Genomic DNA, 14,244 nt, shown 5'->3' on the forward strand with positions numbered 1-14,244 from the left:
CTGTGAGAGGGGGTCTTAGCAGGCACAGATTTAGTAGCTTTAGCTGCTTTAGCCCTGGCAAAGGCCTTAATGGACATGGCTGCAGGTGGCCTAGCAGCTCCACGTGCAGGGGTTGAAATATCCAAGGGAACAGTGTCTGATAGTTCCTGAGAAACTGCAACAGCAGGTGGGATTTCAGAAGCCGATTCCACGAGGTTGGAAGAGGCCTCGGTAGAAGGTAAGTTTTCGGCTGAAGGAAGAACCGCTTGCTCGGTTTCAGCCGAAACCGAGACACTCGCGGTTGGCTTAACCGCGGTTTCGGCCGAAACCGCAGACCACGAGTGTCGGTCCTTTTCCTTGCATTTTTTAGATATTTGCGAAGTCGGGGGATCCGACGGCATAATATAAGCAAAATCGGAGCCGAAAAACTCCTCAGCAAATTCCGACCGACGTCTAAGCGTCCGCCGGTTAAAAGAAGCACAGGCTAGACAAGCTGCGACGTCGTGGTCTGGGCCTAGACAAGGTAAGCAGTAAGAGTGGAAATCTTTATGAGGTATTTGTTTCCCACAAGTTAAACAGTTATTCACTTTTTCTGACATCGGCTGAGGCAAGAAAAAGTCCCCAACGGGGTACTTAGCTTTTTAGAAGTCTTCGGTAGTAATATTCGGTAGTATTCTCTGGTTCTGACCGACCGGCACTTGCAAACAGCTTCTGCTTCGGGCGCCACGCGGCAAGAAAGACTGAGGAAGATGGCGTCGGCTGATGCCTTTATACCCGAATAACAGCAGCTATGACGTCGGGTGAAGTGCGACACCAGCCGAGGCCAGACCCAGACTTTGGAATCCGGCCGACCGAAGGGCTGCCTGACGACAGGACAACCCATTTGTAAGGACTGCAGATGCATCCTTGAAGGACATCTGCATTTTTTCTGTTTGGAGATTTAAATGCCCACTGTCCACAAGGGTAAATTAATTCTGAAGAGTCTGAGGACAAATTTGACACTACAATGCATCTGAAGGGAACAACAGGCACAAAAAAAAAGTGAACAAGAATGCTATCATTAAGCCAGCAAACAATGAAATACAACAAGACATAACCACGTGTGGGAGGAGTACTGTTTATAAGACCAGAATGCAGATACTGCAGACATACAACTGTCTTTCAGAACAGGATATAAACAAAAGCATTAAGCAACTTCAAGATGAGTATGAGAAGATTAAATATTAGAAAATGCTGGACTATGGATAGACATTCAGGATGAATAGCTTAGAGTCATTATTTTGCTACAGGCATTGCATCACAGTCTGTGTATTACACTTGTCTGCAACACAGTTTCCCATATCAATTTTTTTATCTTTTTTCTGAGCTGAAAGTTCACATACAAGCAATTTCAAAAAAGATTTTGTCTACAAATTGAATTGAAAAGAGCAATTAAAAAACAGCGCAACTTTTACCACAGAAAAACATCAATACAAAATGGTATATGGCTAGAAAGGATTCAGAGACTACATTTTTTTCAAAGAAAAGACACTTAGGCATGAAAACACCAGAGAGAACACTGCAGAGGGCAAAAAATATAAACAGAACTAGATTTTCTAAGTTATCCAATTTCACCAGCAAGAAAAGATATAGTAATACATGATGCTTCCCATACATAATAATTATACCAAAATACACAGCTCTACTTGCATCTCTATCTGTACACAGCTTCACTTATCTCAAAAAATAATCAACTCCTGTAGACAGAAGTTAACTAAAATAGCTAATTTCAAGGATAAGCAGAAAAACAACTCTAAAACATCAAGTTGATGTGAACTAAGCATCTTTTAATCAACAGACTGGAATTCAATATTTCATTTACTTGAGTAGAAAACTACCAAAACAAAGATGTCAGATGAGAATTTTACCACAAAATTACCTGAAGGTGAGTCTGACTGTTCATCGGACACTTTTAAAGGGGTCAGAACAACACGAGGGACGGACTTGTTAACCATCATTGAAACACCGTTTCGTCTTTTCTGCTGCTGCCTCAAAGCCTTATAACAAAAAGAAAAAAAAAAATGATAATGAAAATAATGCAGTCCTATAAACTGTAATCATTTACATAATTTCTGCACTTGGTTTATGAGCAGAGTGAAAAGAAGTTTATGGCAGTATTACATACATGAATTCACAAGCAATTACTGACATTTTATTCATGACTTGTCTTCTGGTGTGGAATTCTAATATAATATTTTTGTATCTTGCATTGCCAAAAAAATGTTGTACACCTAAGAAGGGTAATGCGTAATACAGACAGTGAATTAAAAGTAAGCCCGATCACTATTTTCATTTACACTTTTGTATATAGTAAGCAACATGTTACTGATCACTGTTTTCACTGCAATGCTGAAAGCATGAAAATCAATCTCTAGCTTTTAATAAAAAAAAAAAAAAAAAAAAAAAAAAATGCAAGCTCATTCTGAAATGAGAGGAAATGGCAACACATTCTCTGCCGGTGCCTTTCTATATAATTTTTACTTAATCAAGTTAACAGAATGTCTTTGGTGTGTCCAGCATGTAAAGACTAGTGTACTGAAGCATTTATTTGATGGAACTGGAGAACATGGCAGGAATCCTTTACTTCTGTCAAGATGATTAGTTCTAAACTTAGAAACCTTACAGCTTTCAGGCCCTAAGTTGTCGCATGGCTTTGCATATTACCCTTCAAATTCCTAACGTAGCATCCTTTAAGTGTGCGGCTACCGCTTTGACTTACTTGATAATAAAAAACAAGCTCAAGTGTACCTTCACAGCTGTGCTATGCTGACTGTAGTTCTGAGAATATAATATATTTAGCTACTTGCGATCTATGCCCTTGTTTTTATGTAGGAAAAACTAATAAAGGATAGGATTATGAGACATCTATATGACACAACAGTACAAAGTCTTAATAATGCTCTAGCTAGACATGTGAAAGAAAACAGGGGGCATATTTTACATTTAAAACGTTACAAATTATTAAGCTAAATAATAGAAGCGAGATCATGTTAACTTGACTAAGTTGGCTGAACGAAAATGGATACTCAGGCTGCAAGTGGACAAACCTCTAGGTTTGAATGGTTGTTTGCCTTTAAAACCTATATTAAAGGGAAGGAAATTGGAGTCTTGATTGTTAATGCTAACTGAATGCTTAATGTATATTAAGATGTTATGCTGATTTAATTGGTGAATCAGATGAAGTGGTTTTTAAACGTGAAAGTGCTTATTCTCTGTGTTTTAAAAGTATTAAAAGTTTTATTCTACTGCTGTGGTAGCTGTAAAATTTTATTAGCAGTGACCAGACAGACACCGTACTACTGTATCAGTTAATATTTATTTGTATTAGTACAAATTATTGCCAAACAGTGAATTATGTCAGAGTTATTTCAATTCTACTATAACATAGATAGACACATATAACTATAGACCGATGAACACTCAGTCCAAGAGTGAAACATACTGTCCAGTTTATATATCTTTTTTTATATGTCAACCAATGTTATTTTCAATGTCCTTGTGACTTGTTCTTCTGGTTTGCATGATTTATGTCCTTCTTTGGTCATGTATCTGAAGACTTCACAAAAAGTCTCTCTACATCATCTTTGCATAAAGTCCCTGTTGATGCAAAGTTTCTGTATGTATCATGAAAAAGTCCATTAGTTATTTCTAGTCTGGACAGTTTCTCTTGAAATGACAAATATAAAGTCCAAGTTATTCTTAAGATGAAAAAGTCCCTGTAATGCAAGGTTTCTGTTTGAGATGTCAATGTAACTTCCTTATTTCTATAACAGGATGCCATAAGCCCATAGCTATACATTATTAATATCTAAGCTGAATATTTACAAGAAATAAAAGATCACTTAACTGTTCTTTCAAAGCAAGCCACATTATTTTGAAAACTACTGTTTGGCCTTGCATTTTCTTCTACTGCACACACAGTATAATTTTGGGGAAAGCATTTTAATTTATACAATATCTATCAATTCCCCCTTTTTAAATGAAACCAAGAAAATTGTAAGACAATTTACAACACAATACGATCTTCAGTACTTTGAATCCCTTGGTCCATTGCAACATATGGATCACTTGCATTTAAGGCTATCCCTTCATAGAGTGTTACATTACCAACAGCTGTTAACTGATTAATACTTTTATTAACACAAACCTTAATACACATGCAAACTGCTGTAATTAAGCAGATAATGATGGTAAGAGCAATTAATGCAGAAATTATAGTACCCTGCCATCCTGAGAACAATCCATTTAGCCAATCTGACCATTTTGTACTCCATGCTTTCCTAACCTTTGAAGAAACTTCGACAATTCTATCTAAATGTTGATGTATGGACTCTGATTTATCAGGAATATATGTATAGCACTCCATTTTGATTAAAGCACACACAGGGGACTAGCCAGCAAGTAATCCAAAGACATTCTTTTTTGGAGGACCATTGTCATCATTGCTACCCATCTCTTCTGTTATATCTGAAATAGCCCCATATGTTGCATTTACTAATACTTCCATTAACTTTGCAACCTTTCTTAATTCCCATATTGCCTTGGCAGTGCCATACCAGGGAAAAATTCCAGCCCTTGAGATGACACCATCCCCTAAGTCCTGCTGTTTTAAGTCTTCTCCAAGTTTGGAGAAATCATCATGAACCTCTCTTTTCTTTCGATGATTTCTAACACTCTCTTCTGGCAGTGTATGAGTGATTCTCATCACTGGAACTGCAAACCCAATGTAACAAGATCCTTGCCAGCCTACTGGCAGCCATTTATATGCATTTTGTCCACATACAAAAAAGAAACCACTTGCCAAAATTACAACAGTTTCTTGGTCTATTCGGTTATTCAGAGCTCCACTTTTAAGAAAACTCTTTCATGTCTTCCTTAAAGAAGTGTTATGTACCGATTCCCAATCTGTTTTTATTTTATCAACTCCACCATGATACTCGAGCTTATCTCGTAACCATAGGTGATGTAGGGTGATGGAATAGTTGCAATTACTAATACCCACCCTTACTGTCCCTTTCTGTTAAAAACAAAGTATTCCTCTTTCTGCCTTCATTAATTGCAGATGTTCTTTTATGGCTGACTGGCTTATAACCTTGTTTTTAAAAGATCATTTAAGCATAAACCCTGTATCAGTGATATTTACTGGAACTGCATGTAATGGCATCCTTCCCCTGTTAGGAATGTGGCTACAAACCCAACAATTTGATTTATTATGCGTTTCTGCAAACAGTTTTTTCATGGCCAAAAATGTATTAACTTTAGGTGCCCAATCATGGTGCCCCTGTTCTCGTGACTTATTATGCTGTAGTATTTCCCCCCATTTTTTCTTTATAACCTTTTTTGTAACAGCTCTGGGATGCATAACTTCTGTTTTTGGCCTTATTGGTATTTTTTCTTCTTGCCATGTCGTTTTTCCTGGTCTCCACCAGTAGGGTGAAATCATCCTATACTTTGTTGCATTTTTTTTCTAGGTACATTTCTTTTACTAATTGATTTACTAGGCGTTGGTTGTATTTCACACCATTCAATTGATTTCTCTTAGCTTTTCCTTGCTTGTTTTTCAAAATATTTATATATTTCTATACTATACCAAGTATATAAAGCATATACTACTATCATGAATACCATGGCTATTCAAATACTTACAGGTAACTCTACAACAACTTTCTTTCCTTGTTTCTTCCGCTCACTCCTTTTCTGTGCTTTCCTGCTTAAATGGATTTTCCCATGGGCTTTCTTGTTTTGGTGGAATTTCCAAATTTAATGGATATTCCCATACTGGGGTCTCTTGTTCTAGATGAATTTCCAAATTTATTGGGCTCCCCTGCATCTAAAAATAAATCTTAGAAAGAATATTACTTTTCTATTTCTGTGTATGGCTCTTTATTAATTTACACTGATCTCTATGAACTAACATAGTGCATTTCTTTTGTCTGTCTGTTTTCTGGGATTTATTTTTTTCTTCTTCTATCCTTTGGACTCTGTACACTAATGGTCCTTTATGCTCAACTACCTCGTAAGGTCCCTGCCAATTACTGTCCCATGGTCCATCTCTCAAGAAGTTCTTTACAAGGACTTTGTACCCTTTCTGTTGAACCATTTCTATTGAAATGTCTGGCATGTTTTCCACAGACGGTAAGCCTGTTCCCTGGCAATAGTATTGCATACCCCCTGTATGTCTCTTAACCATTTCTGGTATTCTACTGCTGTCAATAAGGGTTGGTTTTCTACCAGTTCTGGGTCGCAGGGGAGTGTTAGGGGCATTTTTCTCCTGGTCATTACTTTAAAGGGTGAGATTCCCGTTTTACTTTTAGGGGTTGCCCTAATGCCCAGTAGAATCCCTGACAGATGTCTTACCCAGTCCTTACCTTTTTCCAGGCATGATTTTTTCAATCTCCTTTTGACTGTTCGATTCTTTCATTCATCAATCCCATTGGATTGTGGGTGATATGGAACATGAAACCTGTGCTGGATCCCCAGCTGTTTGCACAAATGCCACATTATTTGACTTGTAAACTGTGGTCCATTGTCTGACTCTGTGATGCGAGACCATCCCCAATGGACAAAAATGTTTTTCCATAGTGCCTCTGCTGTAGTTTTAGCTGTCATACTCTTGGTGGGTATTAATTCTACCCACTTTGAAAATACATCAACTCCCACTAACAGGTATCTGTATCCTCCCTTTGCAATGAGGAGGGGTCCCGCATAATCCACTTGAATAGCATATCATGGCCCATCTGCCACTGGCACCCTGTGCAATTGAGGTTTCTTTATACTGGCGTTGATTTGTAAACAAACCAAACATTCCTCTAAAACTGTTTTACACAGCTTCTTTAGACATGAATTCCACATCTTCTGTTTGACTATACTCCATAACTTTTCTGTGTCTATGTAGCCCAAAATTTTGTGATTGTACTCGTCCAATTGTTTGCCAAATCCCCTGGGAGATAGGGTATTTTCTTTCCGTCCGGCATTGGATATACAAAAATGTATTGATTGCCATCCTCTTCCCGGATGCATTTATCTAGCTCTTTGAGAATCCCTTTTTCTTTCTGAAGAGTTGCTAAATCCTGTATTTCTACTAGTGTAAATATTTTAACTGACAGTACTTGATTTTTATGTTCAAACTGCTCATGTGGTTCTGACCAATCACATGTCTCTGCTGCTTGTTTTGCTTTGGCATCTGCCAAAGCGTTTCCCCTAGCCTCTTTTGTATTGCATTTTTGATGTGCCTTGATTTTTACAATACTAAATTTTCCCTGTAGGCCATTCTGGGTAATCAATGCCCATAATTTCCGCAATACTGGAGCATGTTTGAGGGGTTTGCCAACACTGTCGACGAATCCCCTCCTGGCCCAAATTGCCATGTGCAAACGCAGTAAATTTACCACATTAAGTACTGTCACTGTAAATGCTGACTGGATCAAAATGTAAAACATATCTGACTGCTTCTAACTCTGCCCTTTGGGCTAACATGTAACCTGGCAATTTCTTTAGCATATGCTCTTGTCCATCTTCTGGGATCACCGCAAATTCTGTTAAATATTTCCCATCTTTCCAAAACCTGGCCCCATCTACATAAACAGTGGGTAAGCCACCTTGAAAATGTGCATTCAATGGTGAAATTTCCGGATGTTGTAAGCTTTGAACACAATTATGAGGTCCTCCCTTATAGTTAGCCAAATCTGAGAAATAATACTTGTCCCCTGTCTGCATTTGGACATTCCTTGTATTGAATAGTCATCCATTTTGCAAAAATGGTTTGATTCACTCCCTCTGTGATCATATTCATTTCCATAGAATTCAAAAGAATCTTTACAGACTGATGTGGCATCTGTACAATTATTTTTGAAAAATACTGTCATGTATTCTGTCTGTTTATTTCCCCAATATATGGCTAACAATTGTATGCATGGGTGATATCCCTTTTCAACCGGGGTTAACTTTCGACTGCAGAACAGGTGCTACCAGTACTGTAGCCTGTGTCAATTTCTTTTTTAGTAGCTCAAAAGCCTGTTCTTCCTTCTGTCCCCAACTTAACCGGGGTTCTTCCCTTTGTTCTACTAACATTTTATATAGGGGAGCGACATCTATAGCATAATCCTCTATAAATTCTCTGTTATAATTCATGATACCTAGACATTTATGCAAATCTTGAATTGTCAATGGCTGAGGTAACTCCAAAACTCCTTTCACTCTTTCCTCACAAGGGGATCTGCTAGTGGGACGTACAATAGTTCCCAAGAATGTCACCTCTTGTGAAAAGACCTGACCTTTGTCCTTGTTGACTTTGAATCCTGCATCTTGCAAAGTACCTAGAACTTTTTTAAGAAGTGTCTCATGCTGCTCTGTTGTCTCTGACTGTATAAGAATGTCATCAATGTAATGGATGACACTATCATCTGTCTCTAAGGGTTTTAAAACCTCCCCTACTACTTGGTGAAAAATCACAGGACTATTTTAAAATCCCTGTGGCAGCCGCGTCATCACATACTGTCGATTGTCAAAGGTAAACGCAAACCATTGCCAATCTTCCTTTTGTAAAGGAACTGCAAAAAATCCATTAGCTAAATCAATAACTGTAAACCACTAATTTTGAGGTTTTATCCTCGCTGCCAATTCTGGCACTCCCGGAACCAGATGTGCACGAGGAGTTGTGAATTGATTGACCTTACGTAAATCAATAACTAATCTGTAGCTACCGTCTTTCTTTTTCACTGGCCAGATTGGTGAATTTGTGGGGCTGTGACCCTTTTGTATTATGCCTGCCTGTTCCCATTGTTCTATACACTTCTTCATCTCCTTTCCCACCTCTTTGGGAATTATATATTGCTTCTGAAAAGGAGGAATGTAATCAGAAGGATTGCCTACACTCTCTGGTACTGCTAACTTACCACAGTCTGTCTTTGATGTAGCCCATAAGGGCTGAAATTGTGATTTGATTTGCTCAAATTTACCCTGCAGCTGTGACTGCCTTTTGGTAATGTCTTTTTAATAGTTACTTATGTTAATTACAAAGCAAGGAAATTGCTGAGCTGTATCCCAACTGTCATCCATTGTGGCTGACCATAAAACCTTGTTATTAAAATCAATTACTATTCCCAGTTTGCCAAGAATATCAACCCCAAGGATTGTTATTCCGCAACTGGAATTCATAAGAAATGTACCCTGTATTGAAGATCCATTTTCTGTGAAACGTATTTGTATTTGTATAAGAATGTCATCAATGTAATGGATGACACTATCATCTGTCTCTAAGGGTTTTAAAACCTCCCCTACTACTTAGTGAAAAATCACAGGACTATTTTAAAATCCCTGTGGCAGCCGCGTCATCACATACTGTCAATTGTCAAAGGTAAACGCAAACCATTGCCAATCTTCCTTTTGTAAAGGAACTGCAAAAAATCCATTAGCTAAATCAATAACTGTAAACCACTAATTTTGAGGTTTTATCCTCGCTGCCAATTCTGGCACTCCCGGAACCAGGTGTGCACAAGGAGTTGTGAATTGATTGACCTTACGTAAATCAATAACTAATCTGTAGCTACCGTCTTTCTTTTTCACTGGCCAGATTGGTGAATTTGTGGGACTGTGACCCTTTTGTATTATGCCTGCCTGTTCCCATTGTTCTATACACTTCTTCATATCCTTTCCCACCTCTCCGGGAATTATATATTGCTTCTGAAAAGGAGGAATGTAATCAGAAGGATTGCCTACACTCACTGGTACTGCTAACTTACCACAGTCTGTCTTTGATGTAGCCCATAAGGGCTGAAATTGTGATTTGATTTGCTCAAATTTACCCTGCAGCTGTGAGTGCCTTTTGGTAATGTCTTTTTAATAGTTACTTATGTTAATTACAAAGCAAGGAAATTGCTGAGCTGTATCCCAACTGTCATCCATTGTGGCTGACCATAAAACCTTGTTATTAAAATCAATTACTATTCCCAGTTTGCCAAGAATATCAACCCCAAGGATTGTTATTCCGCAACTGGAATTCATAAGAAATGTACCCTGTATTGAAGATCCATTTTCTGTGAAACATATTTTAACTGGCTTACTGCTTATGGCCAGGCAAGTGCCGCCATCAAAGCCTTGAATGTAAGATTTTTGAACTGATTTACAGGTAACTGTTTATTAGTGACTGAGACTGCTGCCCCTGCATCAAGCAGGACATCTTTCCATAGTGTCCCCTCCACCCATACATCCACTAACGGGTGTCCGTCCTTTCCACGTTTAAAATTTGTGAGAAAGGTTAATTGGGTGGAGGTCACACCCCTAATCGGAGTCATATTCATTCTGATCTACTTTCCTGGGTATGTCTCTGATTACACAGACTGCATGTTCTGTTCCCTGTTGACTGTTAGTGTCTTCCCTGTCTAATGTGTACTTTGTACTTTCAATTTCACGTTTTAATTCCTGACTTGTACCATGTGTGGGACTATATGGTGGGTTTTTTTTGTGTATTCCACAGGGTATACTTTATTTTTTTCTGTATCTCTTTGTGTTTGTTCCTGTGAATGATTCTTCCTTAATGTATTTTCTCTATCTTGATTTCTTTCCCTATTTTTGGGTTTTGAAGAAGCACTATTACCTGCATAGACACCCTTTTGTATTTGACTTTCCTTCCATCTTTTATAATATGGACAATCCTGTTTAATGTGGCCTATTTTCTTACAAGTAAAACATATCACCTGTTTTTCTGAACTTTGTTGTGTATCTGTCTGTAACCCTGGTGGAGCAGAAGCTGGTCGTGCTCCCTGTTTTTGTTCTTTCATCAAACCATGTGTTACGTCCCGTTCCTTTCCCCACGTAGGCTACACTTTGCTCTACGTCTACAGCAAAAATGTTATGTTTATAAAGTTTTACATCATCTCCCATTGTCTTGCCTCTGATGAGTTTTTGGACTACATCTTCTAGGGTTTTGATCCTAAGCCATAGATGTGCTTCATGTCACCTGAGACTCCCTTCCACTTGTTTTAAAAAGGTATGTATAAGCAACTGCTGCACCTCTGGATCTGTCACCTGGTCATCTGTTTTACCATACACAACCTGGTATGCAAGCTTAAAGTGATCACTTTGTTTCATTAATTTATCTGTAATGCTAATTTTAAAATAATCAAGTAATTCAGGGGTCAAAGGTTGACCCTGAGTATATGCTTTGAGAATAGCTGCCATTCTGACTGTTCTGCTGTCCAGTGAACATTTCTCAGTTTCTATGTATGACTTTAAACATTTTGGGATGAATGCAAAAAAACAGCTACACAGGGCATCATTCCATGTAGACCCTACAGTAAACATTAACCATTCTTCAAATGCCAACATGTTGAAAAATATACCTTATTTGTCTTGCCACTGAGGCAGTGTCTGCAATAAACGTGACTGTTGATAAGTTTCTGCAGGGGAAATGACTGCCATGTTGGCTGTGTCCTGCCCCACATCTATTGGTCTATTTTGTGCCTGTAACAAATCTCGCTTTACTTGCGCTAACTACTTTTTAAACTTCCAATTCATTTGTTAAAAGTTGATTGTCATGCTCTAAACTTTGAATGATTGCTGAGCCATAGGTTGTGGATTGCTACTTTACGAACTTTGTTTGAGCCTGGTCTAACTCGTGCGTTAACGCTTGATTATCTGCCTGTAGATGGCATATTTGTTCTGTCACACAGTCTTCTGGTAATGTCTGAAAAGCTTGTAAAACTTGTTTTAAAAGCCTGGTGATAACCTTAACCATGTCAAGATGTTCATCTTGTGCCTTTGCAAGATCCTGTCTATATCCCTGTGAAAGTGGCTGTAGAGCATCATCTAATTGCTTAGTAATAGTATTATGTAAACTATTCCATTCTGTACAGTAAACTTCATACATATTAACTATATCAAATGTTCAATCTCCCCAAAAAATGAGTGATGAACTGCAGAGGGTTGTGGTACTTGTTTATCATCTGAAAAACTAGCAACATCAGCAGGAAATGTATCCTTTGTAACAACAGGATAAATCTTGTTAACTGTCTTACACATTAAACTTTTATGCCAAATTAGACAGATTTGTGGAAATTTGCAGTCACATAAAATACTATCTGCTTGCATAATTTTTGCTTTAGCAATGTACTGAGAATAAATATTTATCCATTTACAGAGATAACTTTTGTGTAGTAAAAATGCCTGACTTACATTTTATGTCTGACATAGACGATTAAACCATGACTACAAATATAACCAGACCTTATCAGGTGTATCACTTAAATTAATTTGCACAGTTTGTGGGCATTTCAAGCTAATCTCATGTATGGCATCCATGTTATAACTGTAAAGAAGTTACCGTATTTTTGCAGAAGACAAACAGGTGTACAGGCTGAAGTCAATCTGGAAAAAGATGGTGTTTCTCCACAGGTGAAGTGTAGGTGGTTTGACGCAGGAGAGCTTCTACGGCGTCACTCTGTATCCACCAACGAAGAACTGGAACTGTTGATCTGTTGAAACACTGGAACTGTCAATCTGTTGAACTCACGAAAAATGTAAGGCCTTTATGAAAAATTAACTGTTGGTAACGGATAAAAAAAAAGGTTGTGGCCAGTGGGCTAGGTTCCAGGCCAGTGAGCTAGGCTCGCCACTGTAAAATATTATTAGCAGTGACCAGACAGACACCATACTACTGTATCTGTTATATTTATTTGTATTAGTACAAATTCTTGCCAAACAATTATTTCTATTATATTATAACATAGCTAGACACATATAACTATAGACCGATAAACACTCAGTCCAAAAACGGCACTAAAGTGTGAAACATACTGTCCAGTTTATATACCTTTTTTAAATGTCAAACAATGTTATTTTTAATGTCCTTGTGACTTGTTCTTCTGGTTTGCATGATTTATGTCCTTCTTTGGTTCTGTATCTGAAGACTTCACAAAAAGTCTCCCACGTCATATTTGCGTAAAGTCCCTGTTGATGCAAAGTTTCTGTATTTATCATGAAAAAGTCCATTAGTTATTTCTAGTCTGGACAGTTTCTCTTGAAATGACAAATATAAAGTCCAAGTTATTCTTAAGATGAAAAAGTCCCTGTAATGCAAAGTTTCTGTTTGAGATGTCAATGTAACTTCCTTTTTTCTATAACAGGATGCCGCAAGTCCACAGCTATATGTTATTAATTCTGAACATTTGCAAGAAATAAAAGATCATCACTTAACTGTTCTTGCAAAGCAAGCCATATTATTTTGAAAACTGCTGTTTGGCCTTGCATTTTCTTTTACTGCACGCACACTTTAATTTTGGGGAAAGCATTTTAATTTATACAATCTCTATCAGTAGCCATTTTGCTTTATGTTTAATATTGTTTTGGTTATGCTTACACGTCTTTTATTTGTTCCATATTAGTTTTATTAGTTGCTGAACGTGCAATGTAATCAGAAAACAGTGGGAAGACATTACCCTCAAGGTCTTTTGACAGAAGCATTAAGATTGTGTTCCCCTAGTCTGCTGCTGTACCAAACCACCGACATGTTGTCTGTTTGGCTACATTATCATACTGGAGGGGAGGGAATCCTGAAAAGCATGCAAGACTAGGAGGATCTCCATCATCTCCAAATGTTGATGTGAAAACTGGCCTCTGCTGGGGATCACATGACCTGGACTGTCTTCACCAAGCAATGCCTCCCCCCAACTCCACGTGGGAAGCATCTGTGGTCCCTGTGGCTTGGGAAGATGGCAGAACAAAAGGACGTCCATGATACACAGGCGGTGATTAGAACCACCACCTGATGCGAGACCTGCAAATGTTTGTCAGAGACACCTGGACGGCCATGGGTTGTTGTCTAATAGATCACTGGATGGACAGCATCCATTGTAGAACTCTTATATGATATCTGGCCAACTGGACTAGGGTGAACACGGACACCATGGAGCCTAACAGTCATGGGATCAATTTTGCTGGTGGTTTCTAAGACAAAAGGACCACTGGTGTTTGATTGTGAAGAAATGAAATACTCGTTTGAGGGAGCCTGTAATCTGAAGTATTATATCTGAGAGAGCACTGATCAATTTCAAAGACTGGATAGGCTGAAACTTGGATTTCAGTGTATTCATTGTGCACCCCAAATCCGAGCAAAAAAGAAGCAAGGAATCCCTGACCTGAACAAGTAAATTCCTGGAGGGATCAGTGATGAGCAAGTTATCCAAACACACGAACACACGAACACACGGAACCCTTGCAAATGTAGGCAAG

The 14,244-nt window shown here is 38.2% G+C and overlaps 1 protein-coding gene across 1 annotated transcript in view; it reads right to left on the reverse strand.

Annotated features, from left to right (window-relative positions):
- The window catches only part of ASXL3 (ASXL transcriptional regulator 3), a 1,601,111-nt gene that overhangs the window by 520,004 nt on the left and 1,066,863 nt on the right, over nucleotides 1-14,244 (reverse strand). The window contains exon 7 of the mRNA XM_044066640.1: nucleotides 1,898-2,015. Coding sequence (XP_043922575.1) covers nucleotides 1,898-2,015 — 118 coding nt within the window. The remainder of the gene's footprint in view (nucleotides 1-1,897; nucleotides 2,016-14,244) is intronic.

The sequence above is a fragment of the Protopterus annectens genome, chromosome 3.part1 (assembly GCF_019279795.1).
Source record: "Protopterus annectens isolate FY-2018-M chromosome 3.part1, PAN1.0, whole genome shotgun sequence".
NCBI lineage: Eukaryota > Metazoa > Chordata > Ceratodontiformes > Protopteridae > Protopterus > Protopterus annectens.